At 59.0% G+C, this 25,860-nt stretch overlaps 2 protein-coding genes across 2 annotated transcripts; one reads left to right on the top strand and one right to left on the bottom strand.

The window, feature by feature from the left end:
- The first annotated feature begins 975 nt into the window (after positions 1-975).
- Positions 976-5,942, top strand: GPR37L1 (G protein-coupled receptor 37 like 1). The gene is made up of 2 exons (XM_031506965.1): positions 976-1,665; positions 4,658-5,942. Exons 1-2 carry the CDS (start codon positions 1,039-1,041, stop codon positions 5,468-5,470), a joined length of 1,440 nt encoding a protein of 479 aa, XP_031362825.1. The 5' UTR covers positions 976-1,038; the 3' UTR covers positions 5,471-5,942.
- A 2,135-nt stretch (positions 5,943-8,077) lies between these two features.
- On the bottom strand, positions 8,078-25,371 carry ARL8A (ARF like GTPase 8A). The gene is made up of 7 exons (XM_021527659.2): positions 25,157-25,371; positions 16,136-16,216; positions 15,051-15,124; positions 12,840-12,933; positions 11,688-11,755; positions 10,186-10,256; positions 8,078-10,073 (listed from the first exon to the last, which is right to left on the bottom strand). The coding sequence occupies exons 1-7, from the start codon at positions 25,277-25,279 to the stop codon at positions 10,024-10,026; spliced, it is 561 nt and encodes a 186-aa protein (XP_021383334.1). The 5' UTR covers positions 25,280-25,371; the 3' UTR covers positions 8,078-10,023.
- Positions 25,372-25,860: the final 489 nt, after the last annotated feature.

The following is a 25,860-nucleotide window of genomic DNA, read 5'->3' as shown; positions in this document are numbered from 1 at the left end:
GGTTAGGGTTGGGTTTAGGTTTAGGGTCAGGGTTATGGTTAGGTTTGGGGTTAGGGTGAGGTTTGGGGTTGGGGTTTGGGTTTGAGTTTGGGTTGGGTTTGGGGGTGGGGTTGGGGTTAGGCTTAGGCTTAGGTTTAGGCTTAGTGTTAGGTTTGGGGTTTGGATTAGGGGTAGAGTTGTGTTCAAACCACTGAGGAGAAGTCAGCAGGAAAAGCAGCAACAAGCCTTGGGAGACCTGGGCCAGCACATCCAACCCCACATTTTTGCCAGGATCATCTCCTATAGTTGTCTGTCCTTATTCTTGCCATGGGCATCCATGTTGTGCCCTATCTGCAGGTGGTGATTTTGCCATTTGAGGCTGTCCTGTGGCCTGGCTGAGTGGGCAGGGGCTGTGCCACATTGTGCCCGGTGCCAGCCCTGCCACAGGAGGCCCAGTGCTGCCCTCAGGACTCCTGAGTGCCCCCTGCTCCAGGGAAAGTGTGGAATATCTGCCATGGGAAAAGCTGAGCTTGGCCAGTGCCAGGGTGTGGGCACCCCTCACCTGTTCTCAGGGGATCCTGGGGGATGCTTGTGGCTGTTGTGGAGTGTTGGAGAATCTTGGGGGATATTTGGGATGCAGAGGGAAGCTGGGGGTGTTGGGGCATACGGAGTATTCCAGGATGGGCTATTTTATGGGGGATGCTGAAGGATGTTTGGGGTCATTGGGGAATTTTTTGTGGATGCTCATGGTATATTGGGGAACGTTTAGGGATACTGGGGAATTTGTGGGGATGCCGGGGAGAGGTTTGAGGATGTTTTGGGGATGTCGCGGGGCTGTTTGGGGCTGTTGGGGTAGACGCTGGGGGTGCTGGGGGCTGTGGCCCTGCCCGGTCTGGCCGCTGCCCCATTTTGCGGGCGGTGGGCGGCCAGCAGAGGGCTCGGCTCCCCTCCCGAGCTTGGTGCTGCCCAGCGCTCCCGGGCGCGCAGAGGCGCGGCCGGAGCCGGAGCGAGCGGCCGTGCCCGGAGCCGCTCGGGGCTGCGGGACCGCCGCGGGGCACGATGCAGAGCCCAGCCCCGCTGCTGCTGCTGCTGCTGCCGCTGCTGCCGCTGCTGCTGCTGGCCCCGGGGACGCGGGGCAGCGCCGGGCACGGCCCCGAGCTGCCGGCGGGGCGGCCGCGGCCGCGCCGGGGCGCGGACGGGGACCCCCGGTCGGTGCAGCGCTACGGGCCGGGGGTGCGGGTGGAGTTCCCGCGGCCCCTCAGCTCCGCCAGCCTGCAGCCCACCAGGGCCCTGCTGCCGTCCAGCACCGACCCCTCGGAACAGCTGCCCGGGGTGCCCACGGAGCGGGACGGGGCAGAGCCCCGAGCCAACCTCAGCACCGTGTCCGACAAGCGGCTGCAGATCCACAACCCCCTGTACCCGGTGACAGAGAGCTCCTACAGCGCCTACGCCGTCATGTTCCTGTCCCTCGTCGTCTTCACCGTGGGGATCATCGGGAACCTCTCGGTGATGTGCATCGTGTGGCACAACTACTACATGAAGAGCGCCTGGAACTCCATCCTGGCCAGCCTGGCTTTCTGGGACTTCCTCATCCTCTTCTTCTGCCTGCCCGTGGTCATCTTCAACGAGATCACCAAGAAGAGGCTGCTGGGGGACATGTCCTGTCGCATCGTGCCCTTCATGGAGGTAAGGGGCTGCGGGGGTCCCACAGGGATCCAGGACTCTGCTCCCCTCTGCCCTCTTGCTCCGGGGCAGTCCGGTGGCCTGGCACAAGGACTGTGTGCCAGAGACCCCCAGTGGGGCACGGCAGGGAGCTGAGGGACAGTCCCATAGTGACCTTCCCTCTGTCCCAGGCATTCCTCAGGCTCTGCAGCCAGCACCCGTGCTGCCAGGGCTGGGAAAAGCCCATTAGAGCCTCATCCAGCCAGCACAGGGACTTCTGACAGCAGGGTCCCTCCCTTTGTCTGTTCCTGGCCCACCCCAAAGCCTGGGGGCTCAGCCCTGCTGTGTGCTGGCCCAGCAAGTGGCCACTGTGGGCTGCTGAGGGTGGCCAGGGGCAGGGGCTGCAGGTGGACAGTGCTGGTCAGCACTGGAATGGGACAGCCCAGGAATCAGGTCTGGAAGCCCGGGATCTGTGCTTGTCCTCAAACCTCAGGTGTGACAGGCTGGCCACACTCAGGGAGAGCCAGGCACCCACTGGGAAGGCCAGAGGGACTGTGGTGACAGGGATGGCAGAATGAGCAGAAATGCCCCAGAGGGCAGGATCTGGGCTGATGCTGCTCCTGTGCTGCAAACCAACCCTCCGTGTGCTCATCTCCCATCCTCGAGGGAGCCTTGGGGTCCAGCTGTGCCCCTCGGTGCCCTGGTGGCACACACAGACCAAGCCTGCCCATTCTCTGTGCTCAATGCCCCGTTTATCAAAGGGTGCAAATGCCTGGGAGAGCTCAGGGGCAGTGACTGAAGAACCTCTCAGGCTTGGTTGGACCAGCTGGTGTTCAGAACCTGCCCCTCCCACTGAGCATCCACCCCAGTGCTCCAGGTGTTCCCGGCTGCTCCGTGCCCTGCTGGCCCCAGAACAGTCACCTGTGGCACTCACCTGTGCCAGACACCTGTGGCACTCACCTGTGGCACCCACCTGTCCGTGCCCCAGGTCTGCACTCGTGCGAGGGTCCCTGGCTGGGCACAGCCCTACAAGCTCCACCAATGCCCCTGGGTGCTCTGGGTGCAGGGTGAGGACCAGGAGCACAGCCCCAAACCTGCAGAGCACAGCCCAGCACAGGGATGGGCTGTGTGCTGGGGGAGCCCCCCTGCTCCCCTGTGCCCCTGCCCATGGGCATTGCTCCTTTCCAGAGGTGTCCCACCCCATCCTCTCACTATCAGATCCCTCAGATCTCCCTGGAGACAGCATCTGTTTTGGGAACATCCCCCTTCCCTGGGACACTGAGCCAGCCTGAGGTGGAGTACAGGGATGAGGCAAACACTCCACCTCGGGCTTCCAACACTGCGTCTGGGTGAGCTCAGAGAGGGGCAGGCATCTGCCCAAGCTGGCTCAGTGTCCCAGAGAAGGGGGATGTTCCCAAAACAGATGCTGTCTCCAGGGAGATCTGAGGGATCTCTGCTGCTCATGGACTCTCTGGCCCCATGAGAGAAGCCTGGGGGTGGCATCACCAGGTTCGGGGATTCAGCAGCACCAGGGTGCCCTGGGACAGCTTGGTGCCAGAGGAGTCAGGGACAGGAATGGTGGGATGGAGAAGGACAAGTGTGTCACAGCTGGGAAGCACAGTTCTGGTGTGGGGGGTCCTGCTCTGCCCCCCAGCACCAGCCCTGCACTGCCCTCCTGCCCCCCAAAGCGTGGGCAGAAAGGGGCTCCCAGCAAAGAGTCAGCTGTGAAAGGGGAACCACCTGAGCCAGGGGCTCCTGTCTGCTGGGGCTGCGGCTCAGCCACGCTGTGGGCACAGAGGCACCCTCAGTGCTGTGGCACAGGGCCAGGCTTTGGGAGCAAAGCTGGTTCTGGGGGCTCCTGGGGACAGGCCGTGGGCAGGGATGTGCTGCACTGATGGTGCCACCAGTGCCATCCCTGCCAGGGCACTGCAGATGGCTGCTCCACAGGGCCAAGGGCACCAGGAGGGACAGAAGAGCCCCTGGAAGGGTGTAGGGGTAGGAGGCAGCAGCACAGCAGCACCAAGGGCTGCAGTGCCAGCCAGGGAACAGGCACAGTGTGCTGGGGGCAGAGCAGGCTGCTGGGTGCCCAGGCTGGCTCTGGGCAGAGGAGCTGGGACATGCTGGGAGGTGCTGGTGCTGGGCTGGTCCTCATTCTGTGTCTGGACACAGGAGTGCTGGCATCACTTTGGCCATCAGCTGCTGCAGTGACCAGCCCAGGGCCAAGGAAAAGGCTGGGGGGTTGGGGGCAGTGTTCCAGGCTGTTCCCCACACAGCACGTGGAGTCCTGGGAAGTTTCCTGAGTGCTGGGAAGGCCTTTCAGCACAGGGTTTGATGTTTGATGGCTTCGTGAGGCCAGGAACGGCCACAGCACTGGGACACCAGCATGTGACTCTGCCATCATCTTGGCCAGGGGCTGTGGGACTTGGCTCCCAGCTCTGGGGCTAGCACTGGGAATGCTGGTCAGTCCTGGCCAGCCCTCCCAGAGCCACAGCGAATCCTCTCCCCCCCTTGGCCTCCTCCTTTGGCAAGGGGGATGTTTTTCTTGCTATTCTCAATGCAGCGGAAATTGCCCCAAGCTGATTTGGGACAAGAGCGCCTTCAACTCACTTGGCCCGTCCAGGCAGGCCTTGGGAACCCTGGGAAGGTGCTGGTGGGTGTGATGGTCCCTGCTTCTCCTCTGCAAGAGCCACCCAGAATAGAGGGACAGCCTGAAGGACAATCCTGCTCTTCCCACCTTGGCTGGATGGACAGACAGATATCCAGCTAAACTTCTCCCTTCTGCAGAAAAGGGAGCTGGGCAGGGACTAGAGGGTCAGAGGACATTTTTGTCCTTTCAGGAGTCACAGAAAAGTGACTCTAAACCCTGGGATGCAGCCACAGGCTGTGACCTCCCTACAGCCTTTGGAGGAGGGGTGGTGGTCTTAGGCAGCCAGGGCTTTGCCACGACCCTGGTAGAGCCAAGCCCCCCGTGATGTCCCTGCAGCAGGGCCCACCTGTTCTGCTCCTCCCTCGCCAGGTATCGTCACTGGGAGTCACCACCTTCAGCCTCTGTGCCCTGGGCATCGACAGGTTCCACGCAGCCACCAGCCCCCAGGCCAGCACCCGGCCCATCGAGCAGTGCCAGTCCATCATTGCCAAGCTGGCCGTCATCTGGGTGGGCTCCATGACGCTGGCGGTGCCCGAGATCCTGCTGTGGCAGCTGGCGCGGGACGCGTCGCCCGCGTCCGGCGCGGCCACCGAGTCCTGCGCCATGAAGCCCTCGTCCAACCTGCCCGAGTCCATCTACTCGCTGGTGCTGACCTACCAGAACGCCCGCATGTGGTGGTACTTCGGCTGCTACTTCTGCCTGCCCGTGCTGTTCACCGTCAGCTGCCAGCTGGTGACGCGGCGCGTCCGCGGCTCCGACAGGAAGGGCGAGTGCCGGGGCGCCAAGCACGGCCAGAGCGAGGGGCACCTCAACTGCACCATCATCGCCCTGACCGTCATCTACGGGCTCTGCGCCACCCCCGAGAACGTCTGCAACATCGTGGTGGCCTACATGTCCCCCGACCTGTCTAAGCACACCTTGGATCTGCTCAACCTCATCAACCAGTTCTTCCTGTTCTTTAAGTGCTCGGTGACGCCCGTCCTGCTCTTGTGTCTCTGTCGTCCCCTGGGCCAGGCCTTCATGGACTGCTGCTGCTGCTGCTGCGAGGGCTGCGGCCCCGACACCACTTCCAGCGAGAGCAGCGCCGACAGCAAGCTCAAAACCGAGATGTCCTCCTCCATCTTCTTCGACAAGCCCCGGGAGACTCCCCCACCCCTCCTGGCCCTTGGCACCCCCTGCTAAGTGCCACAGGGGAGCCGTAGTGATCGTTTCACCACCTCCTCCCAAGACCAAACGTTGTTCTGCCATTAGTACTCGTGTCTGGACGTGGAACGAGCAGAGAGAGACAGCTCAGGGGGCTGCGCCGTGGGCTTCAAACCCAGCATTGGGCAGGTGGGGCTTGAAATGCCAGTCCCCGTGGCTGCACTGGTGACCCTCTTGCCTCTGCCCAAAGGTCAGCGAGGACAGCGGCACCCTCCTGTCCCGGCACCCTGGGGCTGCTGCTCTGGAGATGGCGTTGTGCCGGAAAGGTCTTACCTGAAGCTACAGAGGCTGACCATGATGGCTCACAGAGGACACAGCAAACACAAACTGCCCTCTTCCCGTCCCCTCCCCTCCTGCCAGCCCCTCCACAAGAGGAAAAGCTCCAACTGGCTGTATCCCACGGGTTCCAGCCGTGCCCTGTACGAGCTCAATAAACCAGTAACCTAGAGCACCCCGTGCTTGCAGCCGCTGGCACTGCTGGGCTGAGCCCTGCGAGCCCCTCGGAATGGCTCTTCCCTAAAACCGGGGGGCTCTGGGGTGGGCATGGGCAGTTGGGGGGCAGGAGGGCAGGGAAGCAGCTGTGCCAGAGCGGGCAGCAGCCAGGGGAGATGGGGAAAGGCCCCCAGCCCCTTTACTCCCTCCCTCTGGGGTGATGCTGAGCAGTGCCTGGAAGAGGGTTCCCACTGAAGTGTTTGGTTTGGGATGATTTGCAGGACTTGAACTGGACTCAGTAAAACCCAGCCAGCCCAGCACAGGGCTGAGGCAGCCCCCAGCCTGCTGGTTCCCCATGTGCACAACCAAGGTGCTGCTGCTGCACCCTGCTGCTGTGCAGCGCTGTGGGAAGATGTGGCACCACCACCCCCAGCACCCCTTGGGGTGAGAGCGTCTCCCCCAAACTGCCCCACAGGGCTCCTGGCCCTCATCCACGTGCCCCTGCAGGGACAGGACTGGCCCAGGAGGACGCTTCAGGGCATCAGGGTGTCCAAGCCCACATGGCCCCGGCAGGGCAAGGCAGGGGGGTCAGGAGCAGGGGGGTCAGGAGCAGGCAGGACGGATCTGCCCCAGGGCAGCCTGGCCACGCAGCCCATCCATCCAGAGGAGCTGTGAGAGCTCCTTGTCCCGGGCTGGCAGCCGGCCCAGCCCCGAGTGCCAGGGCGAGGGAGCGGGTTGCCAGGGGCGCTGAAAGCCGGGGGCTCACTGCGGCCTTTGTGCGCAACACCCACCGGGCTCCGCGCTCCGCTTTCACAGAGCCGTTTCCAGGGAAACAACAGCCCCAGTTTTCTTTCCAGAGCACAGAACTGGGTTTTTCCTTTCATCCTCCTCCCCTCAGCCCGTGCTGGGCCCCACAGTTTGGGAGAAGAGGGGTCTCGTCTGGGCACAGGGATAGCCAGGGGGGCTCAGAGCCCAGGCCATGCCTTCAGCCCCATGTCCCGGGGGGCAGCGGGGTCCCGGGAGGCTTTGGGGGGTGGGGGAGGGCACCTCTCATGTGCCTGGTCCTCATCGCTCCGTCCTGAGCCTGGGCCAAGGGCGAACAAAGCCAGGCTTGTGCTGTGGCCCCACGGGGCTGCGGGCGTGGGGAGGGGCAGGGGGGCAGGCTGTTGGGAAGGATGGATAAATATAATTATTCATAAATAATACAGCCAAGATAAAACAGTCCTCCCTGCTAGCCGGACAATGCCCCTGCCTGCGGATGGGTCCAGGGGTCAAATGGACTGTTCCATCTCACCCCCCAAAATGTACAGTTCACCCCACACCTGTATCCCTCCCCTAAAACATCAAGTGCCTGTAACCCCATTGGCCCGAGCCTTGTTCCAGCCCACCTTGAAGCTCCTTGAAAAGGGGGCTTCGAGGGGCCACACATTCTCTTGGAACTCCCCCTCCTCTTGGAACTCACCCTCTCCTAGAGCATCCTTTTTTCTCTCCCCTCTCCCATCCTCTCAAGCCTCACCACGTGCTGTGTCTGGCAGCTCGAGGCAGGACCTTACTCCATCCCTGATAAACCTTGTACCCCAAGAACAGCCTTCAGAGATCCCTCGTCTCCATTCACCCAAACCATCCTGGAGCAGCAGAGCTCTCCACAGCAGGCAGCGCTGCCCCACGGGCTGTGGCAGTGCTCCCAGCCTGCTGCCAGGGCAGCCCACATGGCACGGGCCACCCTGGGGACATGGCACGGTGGGACCTGGCAGCGGTGGCCACCAGCTCCCAGGGACAGCGGGAAGGAGCCAGCCCCGAAGGAGCCCTGCAGCAGCGGGCACAGCCCCCAGGAGGGAGCGGGGACAGGGGGCAGGAGCACTGCAGGGCCCCCAAACCCAGCAGGGCTCTGCAGCAGTTCTGGGACACTGCAGGGGCAGATGAAGGTCCAGCAGCAACCATGGCTGCGGATGGAGTGTCCGAGCTGCTCTTGGCACCCAGGCCACGGAAGCAAAGCATCTGGAAGCATCAGATGTGCCTCCAGCACCTCCTGGGTGAGCACGGCCACACAGGTGCCCAGTGCTACCCAGGGCACAGGGACCTCCCTCCCTGGCAGGGCCCCCAAGGATGGGTGGCACAGATGGCGAGGAAGTAACGTGACAGCAACCACACCCGCAACGCAAAATTGTTAATTTATTATTAGGAGGCAAAAAAAATTGTACAGTTACAAGAATCATTTCCCAACAGAGGTCAAATCTGAGTCAAAATATCTCTTACAAAAAAAAAAAAAAGGGGGGGGGGTGGGGGGAGACAACACTTTACAAGTCGTTAAATTAAAAAAAAAAAAAAAACAACAAAAAGAAACCTCTCTTTGTGCAATTCTGCAAAAACAAGAACAGAAGGTAAATTCCTGGCCTGATGTCCTGGAGCTGAGGGGGAAGAGGCTGAGAGGGGCCCTGCAGCCCCCCTGACCATGTCCACCCTGTGCCCCAGCCCTGCACTGGGACCAGCAGCTGCCCCCCCTGCACACCCACCCTCCAGTGCCAGCCCAGTGCCCCCAAACTGGCCCCAAACAACGTGGCCAGGCCCCAGGCTGCACCTCAGAGCCCCAGCCCATGGCACAGACATGGCACAGACAGCCACAGCCTTTGCCACCCCACAGGACTCCCACCGTCCCCCATGGTGCACACCCAGACCTGACCATCGTCCCCACAAGCCCTGCTGCCCCCTGCCCCACTGCTCCCGTGCCTCCCAGCCAGGGCAGCAGGGCAGGGGTGGCACAGGGAGCAGGGCACAGGGAGCAGGGCATGGGGAGCAGGGCATGGGGAGCAGGGCACGGGGAGTAGGGCATGGGGAGCAGGGCACGGGGAGTAGGCATGGGGAGCAGGGCATGGGGAGCAGGCACAGGGAGCTGGGCATGAGCAAGGCATGGGGAGCAGGCACAGGGAGAAGGGCATGGGGAGAAGGGCACAGGGAGCAGGACATGAGGAGGTGGGCATGAGGAGCAGGGCACGGGGAGCAGGGCACAGGGAGAAGGGCACGGGGAGCAGGCACAGGGCACAACCCCTGGGACTGGTGAGCAGCACTGAGCGTGCACAGATGTTCTGAGTGTGTCTCCAGGTGGCTCCATGTGCCCCTCCCTCTCTGGCATCCCAAGGGATGTCCCTGGCCAGGGCAGAGCCAGCAGCCCCAGCCGGGCACAGGCGATGCCACTTGGCACGTGGGGAGCCAGCACAGCTGTCCTGAGGGGCTACATGGGGCTGAGGCAGGTTACATGGGGACAGGGGGAGGCAGATGCCAGCCCCAGCTCCCCCAGGGGCTGCTGGCATTGCTGGGCCCCCAGCACTGGCACCAGTGCCCCAGGTCATCCCCTGAGCCACCAGGCTTGGCAGTGGGCAGGATCTGGCCCAGGCACAAGAGCAGGGGACACATGGGGCAGGGGGACAAGTGGCCCTGGACCCCAGAGAAGGGTTAGGGAAGTGGAGGCAGCAGGGGGAGGCTGATGGCAGTGGCTTGTGGCTAATCCCTGTCCCCCGGAGGGGTGAGGAGCCTGCAGGTGGCATTGACACACTCCCCTCTCCAAGCCCAAGGCAGGCAGGGCATGGTGGGCACCCCCAACACCCCCAGGGTGGTCTCTGCCTAGAGGCAGCAGCAGGACACCCAGAGAAGGGAAAAGGGAGCCCCAGGGAACCTGCCTGCAGCTGGCACAGCCCCATCCCCAAGGGCTGCCTTCTGCTACCACCCTCCTCATCCCAACACTGACCCTTGGCTGGCCTTGGGGAGCCCCAGCTTTCCTACTGTTCACAGGGCCCAATTTAATAACAGCACTATCCCTTAAATTAAAAAATTAAAATATATATACATATATATATACTGTATACACAGACAACAACAGAACAGTGCCAAAATGGAGGAAGAGAGGGGGAGGAGAGGAAAGGGGAAGAGGAGGGCAGTCAGACATCTCCTTTACAATAAAAACAAGGACTCTGCCCCAATGTCAGCAGAGTCTGGGGTCCCCTAAAAATACCCATCTAGAGAGAGAGCTGGAGGGACAGAGCAGGAGAGAGGGGCGTGGGCTTGGACAATGGCATCTTCCCAATCCGAGCCAGGCCCGCAGGATCTCAGCTTCGCCTGGACTTCGAGTGCTGGATAAGCCACTGTAGGGTGATGTCTGCAGAGGCAAGGGGACGCTTAGAGCCTGTTCTGGCTGTCACCTCCCCCTGTACCCGGGCAAACACGTGGGCATGGGCTGCCCCCCTTGCCCCCCAGCCCACAGCACTCACCGATGTTGTCCTTTTCTTTGCAGGAGATGGAATAGCAACAGATCTCTCGGTCCTGGATGGCAGAGAGGTTCCTGTGGGGAGGGAGCAAGTGCTGCCTGCAGCCTCTGAGCTGTGTGGGGTGGCCATGGGAGACACCCCTGGGCAGCCCCTGAAGGGTCTCTCTGGACTCTCTGAGACAGGGCACAGTGGAGGGGCAGCAGCTCCCCAGGCTCTCCAGGAGCTGGGTGTGGGCCAGGTGAGGGCACCATGGCAGGTCTGGGGTGGGACTGTGTGACAGGGCAGGAGGGACCCGATCCCACAGAGACCCTGGCCACCAAATTCCATAGGTTCCCCCAGCTCTGCAGCCAGATGGGGCAGGGAGGTTTTGGGAGCAGCATGGGAGCTGCACAGGAGCCCACAGTCCAGAGGTGCTCTGAGAGGTGGCTGAAGGGGAGGAAATGCTGGGAGTCAGTGCAGCATCCCAGATCCCCCCAGTGGAGGAGCCCAGTCCCACTGCCCAGTGAGCAGCTCCAGCAGCCAGTGCCACGCTGTGCCAGGCCCCCACGCCACCATGTGGCACGTGGGACCCAGCCTGGCACTGGTGGTTCCATCTCCTCTGTGTCTCCACAAGGTGTCACCTTGGACATCCTCAGCCACTCAACTCTGCCAGCCCACCCCAGGCCCACAGTGCCACCCCAGACAGGCCATCGTGCTGGTGGGGACAGGGCAGAACAGGGATGGGCCACACTGTGTCACACCCCCTGTGCCCGTGGGTCACACCCCCTGTGCCCGGGGTCACACTGTGTCACACCCCCTGTGCCCCAGGGTCACACTGTGTCACAGTCCCTGAGGGTCACACTGTGTCACACCCCCCTGTGCCCAGGGTCATACTGTGTCACAGTCCCTGTGCCCGGGGTCACACTGTGTCACACCCCCCGTGCCCCAGGGTCACACTGTGTCACAGTCCCTGTGCCCAGGGGTCACACTGTGTCACAGTCCCTGTGCCCGGGGTCACACTGTGTCACACCCCCTGTGCCCGTGGTCACACTGTGTCACAGTCCCTGTGCCCAGGGGTCACACTGTGTCACAGTCCCTGTGCCCGGGGTCACACTGTGTCACACCCCCTGTGCCCAGGGTTACACTGTGTAACACACCCCCTGTGCCCGGGGTCACACTGTGTCACAGTCCCTGCAGGTCACACTGTGTCACACACCCCCTGTGCCTGGGGTCACACTGTGTCACAGCCCCTGTGCCTGGGGTCACACTGTGTCACACACCCCCTGTGCCTGGGGTCACACTGTGTCACAGCCCCTGTGCCTGGGGTCACACTGTGTCACACACCCCCTGTGCCCGGGGTCACACTGTGTCACAGTCCCTGCAGGTCACACTGTGTCACACCCCCTGTGCCTGGGGTCACACTGTGTCACAGTCCCTGTGCCCAGGGATCACAATGTCACACCCCCCCGTGCCCCAGGGTCACACTGTCACACCCCCCGTGCCCGGGGGGGCACTGGCACACTTACATCTTCTCAATGAGCTCCTTCTCATCCAAGGCACCGGGCAGGTCCCGCTTGTTCCCCAGGACGAGGACCTGCAGGGCAGGACAGGGGACACCTGAAGCACCCGGCCAGCAGACCAGGCAGGAATTGGCTTCTGCCAGCCAGAAGCAGAGCTGCTCGTGACACCACACAGCCCTGGCTACTCCACTAGGATGTCCCAGACAGAGGAACTCCCTTCAGCAGCACTCAGACGACAGAGCACTTCAATTAACTGCTTTAATTAGCCATACACAGCATCTCCTGTGCACTCCCTGCTCCCAGTGTGGAGATGGCCCCACAGCACATCCCCTCTGAAGGGCACCAGCATCTGCTGTGCCACCCAGGACATTCTCCCAGGAGCCTCTCGCTGTCTCTGGGGAAAAAAATCAAACGAAATGGCTAACACTGACTTTATCCAGCAGGAGCAAGCCCTAGATGCTGAGCAGAGCACACTCTGCAGGCAGGCAGCCCAAGGCAGGATCAGCTGGTTGTGCCATCCCTGTTCCTCCCAGCAGGACTGGTTTGTCCCTCGGAGCAGTGTGACTGTCACCTGACAGGGGAGGTGCTGTGGCTGCCTGCACTGGGCAGGCTCAGCTCAGCAGGATGAGCATCTCCCCACCCCAGTCCCCATCAGGAGGCTTCTTCTCAGAGAGAGCCTTCAGAGGCCTGCAACTGCAGCCTGGTATGTCAGGAGCTTAATTTAGCTGGCAGTGGGCATTTGGGACCCTTGGCAAGATCTTCAGTTAGCTCCTTTCAAAGGATGCTGATTTGGGATGGCTGGTGCACAGCCCACCTGGCAGAACAGCCTACCTGTGACATGTCCCACCTCCTGCACGTGTCACAGCCCAGCAGCTCCTCTCACAGGAGACAGCACCTTCTGTCACACCACAAATCAGGTGCAAATCCATGTGAGAGGACAGATTTCCCCCAGGGGACCTGACCTGTGCTCTCTGCCCTAAAGGTCCCTCTGTGTTGCTTGGCCCAGTTCTGACCTAGGAAGTGCCACTGTCCCAGCTGGCTCCCTCAGGAGTGCAGCAGGGAAGTGATGCCTGCAAGGAAGGAGAGCTCCTCACTGAATCTGCTCTGCGAGCCCTGGCAGTGCCCAGCCCGGGGACCACGAGGGAGGCACCAGCTCACCGGGATGCCCTGGAGCTGTGGCTTGTCAAGCAGGTTGTGCAGTTCATTCTTAGAGGCTTCTATCTTCTCCTGGTCAGCAGCATCCACCATGTACCTGCAAGGGAAGGGACAGCCCTGAGCACAGGGGCCCAGGTCTCCGTGCCACCCCCAAACCTCGTCCCACAGCAGCTCACTGCCCCCCCCGGGAACTGGGCCAGCACGTGGGGGTGGTTGGTAACAGGATCCTTCCACCTCTTCCCAAGGGTGGCTGTGGAGCTGAGCCCCTCATGTCTCCCAGGGGAGTGGGGCAGCACCTCATCCTTGTCCCTGCAGCTGTCACCCTGCTGACAGCCCCAGGCTGGGCGAGGGAAGCCAGGCAGGAGAAGCTGCAGGACACACATTGTCTCCAACAACACACACATGGCAGCTGCCATGGAAACACTCAGGACAAGCAGAGAAGGCAGGAGAAGCTGAGGATGCAGAGGTGACAATGAGACAAGAAGGGGAAGGATCTCCTCATCCCATCAATGGGGTAAGTTTGGGAGGGGCCATGGAGGACGTGGATGTGAAGCCGGTGGCCACCAATGCTCCTCTGAGCAAAAGAGGAGATTTGGGAAAGGACTTTGTTCTTAAAGGCCAACTTTTATCCTACAAATGACGTCAGTGAAGCCAAAACTTGGGTGAGGAACTGATCAAAGCAGCCTTGATTTCAAAGATCAAGAAGCTGGGAGAGAAGGAGTGAGAAAGACCAGCTCATCAGGCTTTGGGGAATTATTTAAAAATAGGAAAAGAGCTCCTAACTACTGAAGTACTTAACACAGGAAAATGGGAACGCTGTGCCAAGAGGGAAAACCACCCCCAGGGACTGCCCCAGCCTTTGGCATGCTGGGCATGGGGGGCAGCTGAGAGCAAAGGGAAAGGCACCTGACACAGCTCGATGTGACGAGGCCTGGAGTGTGACCTGGATGCTCACAGGTCCTTCTGCTTCCTGACAACCACATGGGCCAAAATTACAACATTATGAAAGGAGGCAGCAAAAGGAGTGAAAAGACAAGAGATTTTATCATTTCCAGCAAAGCTCATTGTCATAAAAAGTGTAATAAAAACACTCCTGCAGGTCCAAAGCCATGTCCCACCATGGTGACAGTCTGCAAGGGCAGGAGCAGACACCACTGTCTCAACATGCAGAACAAGCAGTACCACACTCCTCCTCATCTGCCAAGGCTTAGGGCTGGGAAGGGCAGCACAGAAAGCAGCCCTCCAAATCTCAGGGTATGGTCACCTGGGAAAGATCCCATAAACCTCATTTTCTGACTGGGTTTAAGTAATCCCAGCATGGTGTCCCAAGATCAGTATTTGTCCTTTGGAATAGGCAAGCTGCTTCCCATGAGTGCCTTGCCACGCTCACCCCAAGCCTGGACTCCCTGGGATTGCTTTTCCTGCACTGTTTGCAGGCAGGGGACACCCAGGGACACTCAGATTTGCTGACTCAGTAGCGGGTGAGACTCCTGCTCTCAGCACAAGATTTATCTGGCAGCACATAAACATCCTGACCTGGAAACCAGCCTCTCCTCTGGAAAGAGCTGAGCCTCATGACCGGGTTTGCTCAGCCCCTGCAGTGAGCAGCCAGCACAGAGGATGCATGGGAGCCTGGAAGGGTGAGATCTGAGCAACAGAGCTGCACTGAGGGATGCTGGAAGGGAAGAGGAGGCTCTGAACAGCTGGAGGGACCTGGCTGTCCTCTGCTCATAGCCCATGTAGACTTCAGTCCCCAAGGGAAGTATCTGGAAATAAGGAAGCTCAGGGGGACCTTCTCAGTCTCTCCAATTCCCTGACAGGAGGGTGGAGCCAGGTGGGGGTCGGGCTCTCCTTCCAGGAAACAAGCAACAGGACCAGAAGAAATGGCCTCAGGTTGGATTAGGGGAGGTTTAGGTTGGGTATTAGGGAAAATTTCTTCCCTAAAAGGGTGGCCAGGCCCTGGCACAGGCTGCTCAGGGCAGTGTAGAGTCACCATCCCTGCAGGTATTCAAAAACCATCTGGGAACAGTCTAGTGGTGAATACAGTGGTGCTGGGTTAATGGCTGGACTTTATGATCTTAGCCTTCGTGACTCCATGCTGACTCGGTGATTCCAACTCCTGCCACGGGTGTCCAGCTCGGGCAGCAAAGGCACCCCAGCACCCCTGGCACGGCCCAGCAGCAGCAGGGTGACAGCAGGGCTCTGGGTACTCACACGATGGCACTCACTCCACGGCAGTATCGCTCCCACATGCTGCGGAACCGCGGCTGCCCCCCGATGTCCCAGAGCTGTGACAGGGAGATGGCACGGTTACCCTGGCACCCACCCAGCACCTACACTCCTGCCCAGCACTCTTCCCCCTCCATGTGGCCACCTGGGGCATTCATGCACCAAACCCACCCCCATCCTCTCCTCTTCAGCTCAAACCTCAGGAGGAGGCTCCTGACTTGATAAAGGAGGAAGAAATCTCAGGAAGGGGAGCTGGAGGATGCTGAATCAATCCCCCTGTGGTGTGCCTCTGCTGGCATGGAGAAACCCCTGGCCCAAGCTGGGTGCTCCTCCCCATGCCCATCACACCTCCTGCCATTTCCCTGAGGCACATCCCATTTAAGAACATTCTGCACACTCTCAAAAGTGCTCCTGCAGCAGACAGAGATCCCCCAGCCAGCTTTTCAAGCCTGTCCAACAGCTATTTCCCAGTACAACACCGGGCCCTTGGAAAGTCCAGAACAGATAGAACCCTCCTCCTCCTTTGCTCTCAAGGCAGAGACCACCACTGCAAGCCATGACCTGTTTTCCCCAGCACTACCACCCTCAGCAAGGTGACCACATCCATAAGTTCCTCCCAGCAAGCCAGAGATCCAAGGAAACCTCCAGCTTTGCAGCCCAGACCAGCTCTCACTGCACAAGTCTGGATCTCCTACAGCCCTTCCCACCACCTCTGGTGGGTACCTGCAGGACCCTAAGAGGGCAAATCTTTAACTTCCAGGTGGTGGAATCACATTCCCTGGAAATGTTAACAAAACACCTGGATGTGGCACTTGGAGACACGGTTTAGTGGTGAACATGGCACCCCTGGTCAGACTCCATCTTAAAGGGACTTTCCACCCTTAATGCTGCTATGATTCTATTCTATTCTATTCTATTCTATTCTATTCTATTCTATTCTATTCTATCCTATCCTATCCTATCCTACCCTATCCTATTCGCTGCAGCTGGGATCCCTGGAATTCTTTCACCTCCCTCACCTTCACCTTTCATCCCAAGAGCCCTCACCAGCAGTAACAACTGCATCTTACCTTTATGGTAACATTCCCTTTGGTGATCTTCCTCATGTTGAAACCCACTGTCGGGATCATGTCTTCATTGAACTGTCCTGACTGCAGGGAACAAGGTGAGACAGCGTTAGCATGAAACGTAAATTTTAAGGAATTTAGAGATTTTAGAGGAACTAAGATTTTAGTTAGAGATAAGCCTTACTAGAGTTAATTAAAATAAATGAGTAGGCCTTGATGAAGTTAAGAGTTAGTAGTTAACTGATAACTGATTGCTTGTCAGCACAATGTTTAGTTAGCTGGGTTTATAATGAAGAATACACAAACTGACAAATTGCTTTTAGGAACGTAAGACAATTGTGGCCTCCTCTGTTCTGAAACCAATTGAAGACAAGGAATGGGAGTTCTACCAAGAGTTCATTTGTCATATTTGCATTGAAAAGGTAGAAAGGTCAGAATGAGGAAGACTTCATTTACTTCCTCATTTTGGGACCCCTCCCCATGAAAGGGACACCGACCCATATCAAGGAACAAACCACACATGCTTAAACAGCTTTTGGAGTGATTAGCATAGGAAGTGAGGAATGGGATGTACCAAAATGATGAATATGTATTTGTATTTTGGTTATTCAATACTTGTATGGATAAAAGGGCTCTGTAATCACCTGGAAGCTGCGGTGTGGATTTGGGAGCTATCCCACACACAATAAACACACACTTTCTAACTTTAAACTGTTAGAGAGTTTTTGTCCGTCACAGTTGGATATTGGTAATAAATCAATATCCATATTTTTTTAATAAATCAAGCAGGTAGAGGAATGGGGCCAGCTCACCCTGGCAGGGCAGCAAGGCTGACAGCCTGGTTTAACCCCAAAGGCTCTGCCAGCCCTGCCCTGGGCACGGTGCAACCCTCCCGCAGGTGCCAGGAGCACAGAGCCCAGGAGACACGGTGCCACCAGGACTACAGGAATGCTGCTCTTTTCCAGCTGGGAGAAAGCCTGGTGGGCAGAAGGAAGCCATTGTGCCATTGTGCCAGGCTTGGTGAGCATTTTGCATGTAAATCACCCTCTCCCAGTACACTTTTGTTATTAGTAGTGCTGCTTATTGTCTTCTTATCTCGTTGCTGTCTCTAGTAAATTATTCTTATCTCAACCCATCATCTTTGCCTTTTGTGCTTCCAGTTGGAGGGGGAAGGGGAAGCAAGAGGCAGCCAACACCTAACAGCAGCGGGAGCTCCAAACTGGGGAATACCATTCCTAAACCATGACACTGGCTGCTGCCAGTGCCACAGGTGCCCTGGGTGTCCCAATGCAGGCCCCAACCCTGCAGCGAGCTGCCACCCTCAGCCCTGGTCTCACTGGTGTCCCAGTGGGCTGGGGGCTTGCCCATCCCAGCTCTCTCAAGCCCTCTGTGGGAGGAGGCTGAGCCCTTGCTCCTCTGCAGTGACTGCAGCCCTGGAAGGACCCCCTGGTTCCAGGCTGGGCTCCCCACCCAGGAGCCACCTCCTGCTCCAGCTCCTTTCCAGCTGCAAGTCCTGGGGGCACCAGCATGTTTTGTGCTTTGGATCATTTACAGCCCAGCTGAAACCAGACTGACTTCTGCTTTCAAATGAGAGCTGTCTGCACTGGTACCCAGTTCTGCATCCTGCCTGTGCTGGGTGACTTGGGGATCACAAAGGGCTTCCCTCCTGCCCCCAGAACTGCTCCCAGTGCAGCTCCAATGTCTGTTGAGCTCATGCATCAGATGCACAGGATCCCTGCGGGGCTGCAGCAGCCCAGCCTTGCTGTGGAACGGGGCAGGCTTGCTGGAGCAGTGAGCAGGAGCCATCCCCCTGCTGCTGCTGGCTCACGAGCTCAGGAGCCCAGCACCACACCAAGGGGTCCTGTGAAAAACAACCCTCACTTTTAAAATGTTAAAGGTTTATTAAACCTTAACAAAAACTACAACAAAAGGACTGCATAAGGAAAAATTACAGCACTGGGAGACCCTGTGACTACCAGCCATGTGCTCATCTTCAGGATGGATGCTCCCCTTTTCTACCTCCAGCCACTCCTGGAGTCCTGTCCCTGACTCCTTCCTTGCTGCCCGGGGTGCAGATCACTTTCTCACACCTCGGCTGGAGCTCCGGTGTTGCCACAGTAAGGATCCAACCCTCCCAAATTCCCGAGTGCCGAGGCCATCCCATGATAACAGTGAGGGGAGGATACATTACAGTAACACAGCTCTGCATCTCCAAAACTTCCTTAACACACACAGAATGTTCAACCAGCTCATTGCTCATCTCCAACAGTGTGGCAAAGCCCACCCCACGTCCCTGCGTGCTGCTCAAATCCCAAGGCTGCAGGATGGGCCCAGGTGGAGCAGCACAGGGACATTACGGGCAGTGCCAGCAGTGATGTGGCAGCTCTGGGGCAGGAGACAGGAGCTGGCACAGCCCTGCAGCTTCCCTGGCACTAAACCAGGCTTATGGCCCAGAAATACATCCTGGGGGGAGGCCATGCTGTGGAATGCTGAGGAGCCAGTAGGGCAGAATGTCTGACAGCCAGCACAGTGCAGCCTTGGGGATTTCAGCCATCAGTGCCAGAAACCTGCAGCAACCACCAACCATGGCCGAACTCATCCTAGCAGGTCTTTACTACCTTAAAATCCTCACTTTCTTGAGGGCTTTTCTCTTAGTTAACACAAGCCTCAAAACAGGAAGTCAGTTTATGCTGTTTTGTCACAAGCAGATTTTTGTGCCTGGTTGAGCCTGTGGCTCCTCCAGATGCACCACATCAGCAAGTCCCCAGGGTTTTCCTGACCTCTTCCAAAGGCTCTGCAATACACCCGGCTTCCCTTTTTCACATCCCTTTTGCATTCAGCAGCCAAGGGGGGTTCAGGCCACGCTGCACCCAGAAAGAACTGTGAGGAAGGGCATGGGAGAGGAGGGGAAGCAGGCAGGGATCCACAGGGGACCTCTCCTGTGGACTGAGGTTCAACACACAACTGAGCTTTATGAACCGGTGGGCACGGAGAGCAATTGCTGAAGAGCTCTTGGAAGCTGCAGGCACTTCCCTCAGGAATTCCAGATCACATCATGGGATCATGTGGCTGTGCAAAAGCCACACAAGGTAAGGTTCCCATGTGACAGAACCTTCTTCCAGGAAGGGATGATCTGCAGGAGCCAGAAGTCACCTCTTCTTTCTTCCACAGGTAGGACAGAGCATGTCTGAGTGACCACAGCCTTGCCTGCCCCAAACCCCTCTCCCACTGCAGCACCTGCCTCCAGGCTGTCCATGGCCAAGGGCCAAAATAAAACTACTTGAGCTGTCCAAAAGAGGCTGAGCAGGGAGTGCGAGGCACTGAGCTCCAGGATGGCTCACACGTGCTCCCTGCTGTCCCAGCACCCACAGAAGCATCTTGCACATGCTCCTCTTCCATCAGCTCATCCTGCATCAGCTCTTCTCTGAAAGCAACTCTCACTGGTGGAAACACAGAGTTTTCTCTTCCTTCTCCAACCATCCCTGATACTGGTGCCTTCATCATATTTTTAACTCCCTGAAGGGTCCAGCTATCCACAGCTCCATTGCCAGGAAAGCAGTGAGCACTCAGATGGAGACAAGCAAAAGCTTCACTGGACACACTCTTCCCCCAAATTTTGGTTATGTAATGGACATACATCCATGCTCAACCTGAAGATGATGCCAAGCCACATCAATTGCTTAAGAACAGAATTCACAGAATTACTAGGTTGGAAGAAATCTTCAAGATCATTGAGTCCAACCCAATTCCACCAGGAAGCACAAAAATTGTTGCAGGCAAGATGGATTTTGTGGCCACAAATGGCAGATCAGGTCTTTACAGACTCCAGTTCATTGCTGGTTTTGCCAGGGCCACCCACTGCTCTGCCCAAACCACTCTGCCTTGGTGCCCTGCCCCAACACTCTCCAGCTGGGTCACTGGGAGAGGTCAGAATTCAGCTTTTGCCAGGGCAAGCGGTGCCCCCAGCTCATGCTGAGCCCCATCCTGACACATGCCCATGGGCACCACATCACCTGCCACTACAGCCATCAGGCCTGGCTCAGACAGGGACCTCGGCTCCTGGCATGTGCACAGGAGCCCCCTCAGCCTCCCCCTGCTCTGGTGAGCAGCATGCAGGGCTGAGGTGGCCAAGCCTTCCTCCTCACTGCAGCCAGGTGGTTGTCACCCTGTCCCAGCACAGGATGACACTGAACTGATGTGACCTGCTCCAGATACATCACTGCTGGCTGTTCTGCAGCCCTGCCCCCCAGAAGGCAGAGATGGTAGTGCTGGAAGCCCTGGGGCTCTGCAGCTGTGTCTGCACCAGAGTATGGCCCTTTGTGGGGCAGGCAGAAGCCCAAAGCACCTCGGGTTGGGTGCCTCCCACCACTGCCTGGACCATCCCCAAAACTGCCCAGCCTGGCACTTCTGCAGGCATCTCCTGCCATGTGGCACTTGAGTCCCTGCCAAACCCTGTCCAAGCTCTAACATAGAGGGAAACTTACAGATAAAATACTTAAAAAAGAAATGTTTTATGATCTGAGAGGTAAGGCTCTGGCACAGGTTACCCAGAGAAGCTGTGGCTGCCCCATCCCTGGGAATGTTCAAGGTGAGGCTGGATGGGGCTTGGAGCAAACCAGGCTAGTGGAAGGTGCCTGTATGTGCCTGCCAACGGTAAGGGTGTTGGACAAGGTGATCTTTAAAGGTCCCTTCAAACCCAAATCACTCTGGGATCCTATCTCAGGAAAGCCACACTGTCCATCCATTTTTCTTGGCTCATGTTGACAGAGCTTCCAGCAGCAAGACAAGACCATGCCTCAGCCAGATTCTCCTCCTCTTCCAGGAATATGGAGAAACCCTCCCCTCCCCCAGAAAACACCACACCTTCTGCACTATGAGGCAAGGTGCAAAGACACATCGTGGAGGGCCCAGGTGCTGCATGTGGAGGCAGCAGGAGAACCCATGGCCACCTCCCACCCACGCTGGCCCTGCCAGACCCCACTCGGGGCACACCCAGGAGAGGTGGTGCCAAGACAGAACAGTGCAAACCCATCAGAACATCTCCCTGCTACTTCCTCAGCATCTCTCTGCTCTACCTCCCCAGCAAACCCTGGGCACCTTGCACACCTGGAGCTGCACGTTCCCTCCCAGGCTCATCCAGGGCACATCCTGCCCACATGGTCAGCTGGCCGGCCAAGGGCTCAGTGTCTGTCTGAGGAGGGGTGGGAGCAGGTGCTGAGCTCTGCAGTCCTCTGAGTCACTTCCAGGCCATGCCTCCCCTGGCAGTGCTGTTGCAGAGCTGGCTACTGCCCCACCATCCACCATCCTACCTGGTGCCAAACACCGGGCTGATGTGGTTTCACAGGATGGGTCAGGTTGGAAGGACCACAGTGGGTCACCTGATCCCACCTCCTTGCTCAACCAGGATCACCCCAGAGCACATGGCACAGCATTATTCCCAGACAGCTCTGGAATGTCTCCAGGGAGGGAGACTCGTGCTCTCTGGGCAGCCTGTTCAGTGCACAGTCACTGCAGAGAAAGTTCTTCCTCATGTCCAGAGGGAACTTCCTGGGCATCAGCTCCTGCCCGTTCCTCTTGTTCCATTGCTGGGCCCCAGGGAGCAGAGCCTCTGACCCCTCCCTGCAGACACTGACAGACACTGCTGAGGGCCCCTCTCAGCCACCTCTTTTTGTCTGTTTGGCTCAACAGCCTCAGCTCGCTCAGCCTGTCCTCATAAGAGAGATGCTCCAGTCCTGTCAGCATCTTCACAGCCTCCACTGAACTCGCTCCAGGAGCTCCATGTTTCCTCTTGCAGCGCTGGTCTGAATCACTTTCCAGCCAGGCTGGAGCAGAGAGCAGAGGATTGTGCTCCAGAGCGCCCACCACACGTCCAACACTCCGGCACTTGTGCCTTCACTCTCTTGGAAGGCTCTAGCACAGGCAGAAAGCATGTGATGCTAAAAGGCAGCAATGCTCTCTTGCTCTAACCATGGCCTGCACTGACAGGTTTTGGGCCCCAGCACCTGCTGAGGAGCTCTCAACACCCTTGAGTCATTCATGGCACCACCAGGCTGGAGAAAAGGCAGCTAAAAGCCCACTAGCTTCAGGTTAAATCAAGACCAGGTGTATCTACAGTGTTCACTTCTCCTTGCAGGAAAGACTTGAAGCCTCAGCTATCAACAGCTAGGAAAAGAAAAAATAAGTCCTGGAAAATCAAAGTTCCCACCCCAGGCAGGTGAGCCTCGAGAAGTCACCCTGATCACAGCTGGCTTCTGCAAAGTCTTTGCCTGGCACAAGCACAGCCTGGCTGCTGGAGGGAGCCACCCACCTTCCAGGGAACCAGAGTCCACTATTCAGTCAGGTGCAGCTACAAATCCTCCAAGAAAAGGCCAGTTCCAACCTGCCCAGAGCAGCTCCGGCCCCAGAAAAGCTTCTTGTGACATCTCTCCAACACCTAAATCCCATACTTCTTCAGTTCAGGTTTTATCCTCCCACTAAGCCCAAATCACAGCTATTTCCCCTTCCAACAACCCCATTGCAACACCCTAAAGCCAGGCGCCTCCAGACCTCAGGCAGTTCCTGTTGAGTTGGCATTTCCTGTGCCATGCTTCTCTTTCACTGTGCCAAACAATTCCAGGATGTCTTCTCAAAAGCTGGTGCCTCTTCTTGTGTGCATCTGCCACAAAATTTGAACTTTCCAAATAACTTGAGAGGCCACACTCAGCACCCTCAGCCTGACTGCCATGTGAGGGTCTCAAACACCCCACAACAGACCAGCAGACCATGGTGCCAACTTCAGCCACCTCAAGAGCTGCTGCAATTCCTCAAAGTTCCTTTTCCCTACACCAGCAATCCTGACTAAGTAGAGAGAGTCCCAGTGCATGGGCCTTGCCAGTGGGGTCTTGCCCACAGTTACAGTGCCAGGTACAAAGTATTTTACTCACAGAAGTAAATCCCACAAAGCTCACACTGAGCCCTGTCTGCCCCAGATGTGGCTGGGAGAGGAGGAGGCATGTGGGGAACAGGGAACCGAGGAACACCAACCCTTGGGGTTTCCAGCCCTGCGAGGCAGAACAGTGAAGCAGGTCTGGGATAAAACTCCATCACCCTTCACAGCTTAAGCGGGTGATTAAAACCAACACTAAATTACTTTGCCATTTTTAAGGTAGCCTGGGTGCTGTAAACAGGCAGCAGCACCCAGCAGATCAAGAGCAGGAGCAGCTCACACGTGGCACCACCACATCCCACCCTGGCATGGGATTACAAAAATTGACTATTAAACACGCAAGTGGCAGGGAGAGGTCCCCCAAAAATAGGATTGGTACTCAGGGTCACTGCCCTAAAGCCAAAATGCTCCCTGTCCCCAGACACTGGTGTTGGTTTATGGGGGGAACCAGCAGGAGATTGGAGCACTAAGAAGTGACTTCCAGCAAAACGGCTTGAGAGCAGGAGCGCCATCATCTCCACGATGAAAAGTATTTTAGGGTGTCCTTTCTCTGTCCCTAGACACTTCAGGAAGGACATTTTCGTCCCTCAGCACCTCCCAAAGGGCAGTGCAATAAAGCCTCCATATGAGCTCCAGCAGCTTCCAGCACCAACTCGCTCTGCTTTGGAGCCGTGGCAGGCACGGACTTCGGCGCAACCAGGGACCAGGGGCCAGTGGGGGAAGCAGGGCGGATCTGCATCCGCCACCCTCCATGAAACCCTCGGGGGACAACAGCCCAAACCCACCCCCTCAGGATCCTCCCGCCTTGCACCATCACTAGTGACAGGGCGAGAACAACCCGAAAAGGCAGAGGGGCGAGTGCCGAGCATCCCCAGGGGTGAAGCCACGCCCTGGCTTCGGGATCCAGGGCACGCAGCTCCCGATGCGCTGCCGGATGCAGGGTGCGCCCTGCCCGGCCCCGCTCGGCCGCCGCTGCGGGAGCCGCCGGCGCCCCCAGCGCGCTGCTGCCGGGGAAGGGCGCCGGGCACACACCTCCACACCGGCCCCCAGGCACGGGGCCCCGGGGCACCGAGCCCGCCGGGGTCCGCATGAGGCCCCACTGCGCGTCCCGGCGGCGCGGAGGATGACAAAGCGCCCCGGAGCTCCCGCAGTGCCCCGGCGGCACGGCCCGGCCCGGCCCGGCCCGGCACCGGCACCGCCCGCGGAGCACGGCCCGGCCCGGGCCTGCCCCGGCTGCGGCCCGAGCACTCCCTCGGCCCCGGGGATGCGGTTTGCCTGGAACGGCCCGGGCCTGCACCCACCCTGCACCCCATTGCTGCACCCTGCACCGCACCCTGCACCGCACCCTGCACCCCGCTGCTGAACCCCGCACCCCCAGCCTGCACCCCCTCCCCAAAGGCATTTTCAGGCTGGGGCGCGATGGGGCGGAGACGTTCTGAGAAATACCCAGGGGTGCAATGGGGACATGCAGTGGGGATGCAGCGGGGGCGTAGAAGGTGCGGGGATGCAGTGGGGACGCCATGGGGTGCAATGGGGTTACAATGGGGATGCAATGGGGATATAATGGGGATGCAGTGGGGTGCAATGGGGATGCAATGGGGTTACAATGGGGATGCAATGGGGATATAATGGGGATGCAGTGGGGTGCAATGGGGATGCAATGGGGTTACAATGGGGTGCAATGGGATTACAATGGGGATGCAATGGGGATATAATGGGGATGCAGTGGGGTGCAATGGGGTGCAATGGGATTACAATGGGGATGCAATGGGGATATAATGGGGATGCAGTAGGGTGCAATGGGGATGCAATGGGGATATAATGGGGATGCAGTGGGGTGCAATGGGATTACAATGGGGATGCAATGGGGATATAATGGGGATGCAGTGGGGTGCAATGGGGTTACAATGGGGTGCAATGGGATTACAATGGGGATGCAATGGGGATATAATGGGGATGCAGTGGGGTGCAATAGGGATGCAATGGGAGTACAATGGGGTGCAATGGGGATACAATAGGGGTACAATGGGGACGCAACGGGGGTCCAAGGGTGAAGCCCTGGGTGGGCAGGTGACCCCTCGGGGCGTCGCCGGGCTCACCGCGATAACGTTGACGAAGGTGGTCTTGCCCGAGTACTGCAGCCCCACCAGGGTCAGCTCCATCTCCTCCTTCCAGAACAGCGCCCGGAACCAGTCCAGCAGCTTGTTGAAGAGCGCCAGCATGGTGCCGGCCGGGCCGGGCCGCGCTGAGCGGGGCCGAGTTGAGCCGAGCGGAGCCGGGCCGGGCCGGGCCGAGCGGGGCTGGGCCGGGCCGAGCCGAGCGCGGCCGGGCCGGGCAGGGCAGGGCCGAGCGAGGCCGAGCGGAGCCGAGCGAGGCCGAGGCGGGGCGGGGCCAGTCGGGGTGGGGCCGAGCGGGGCCGAAGGAGGCCGAGCGGGACCGAGCGGGGCCGAAGGAGGCCGAGCGGAGCCGAAGGAGGCCGAGCGGAGCCGAGCGGAGCCGAGCGGGGCCGAAGGAGGCCGAGCCGCCGCCGGTATTGTCCGCGCGCCGCGGGCCCTGCTGCCGCACCGGGTGGGGCCCGCGCGCCGCCTCCCCCGCCCCGCTGCACCGCCCCCTGCCGGCCTGGAGGAGCCGCTGCACCGCGCCAGCCGGACAGACGGACAGCCGGACAGCCTGACAGAGGGACAGCCGGACAGCCTGACAGAGGGACAGCCCGGACAGCCGGACAGCCGGACAGCTGGACAGACCGGACAGGTCGAGAGCCCGGACAGACGGACAGAGGGACAGCCCGACAGCCGGACAGCCG

The sequence above is a fragment of the Lonchura striata genome, chromosome 30 (genome assembly GCF_046129695.1).
Source record: "Lonchura striata isolate bLonStr1 chromosome 30, bLonStr1.mat, whole genome shotgun sequence".
Classification (NCBI taxonomy): Eukaryota; Metazoa; Chordata; class Aves; order Passeriformes; family Estrildidae; genus Lonchura; species Lonchura striata.
The sequence above is the reverse complement of the archived record's forward strand: the minus strand, read 5'-3'. Positions and strand labels throughout refer to the sequence as shown.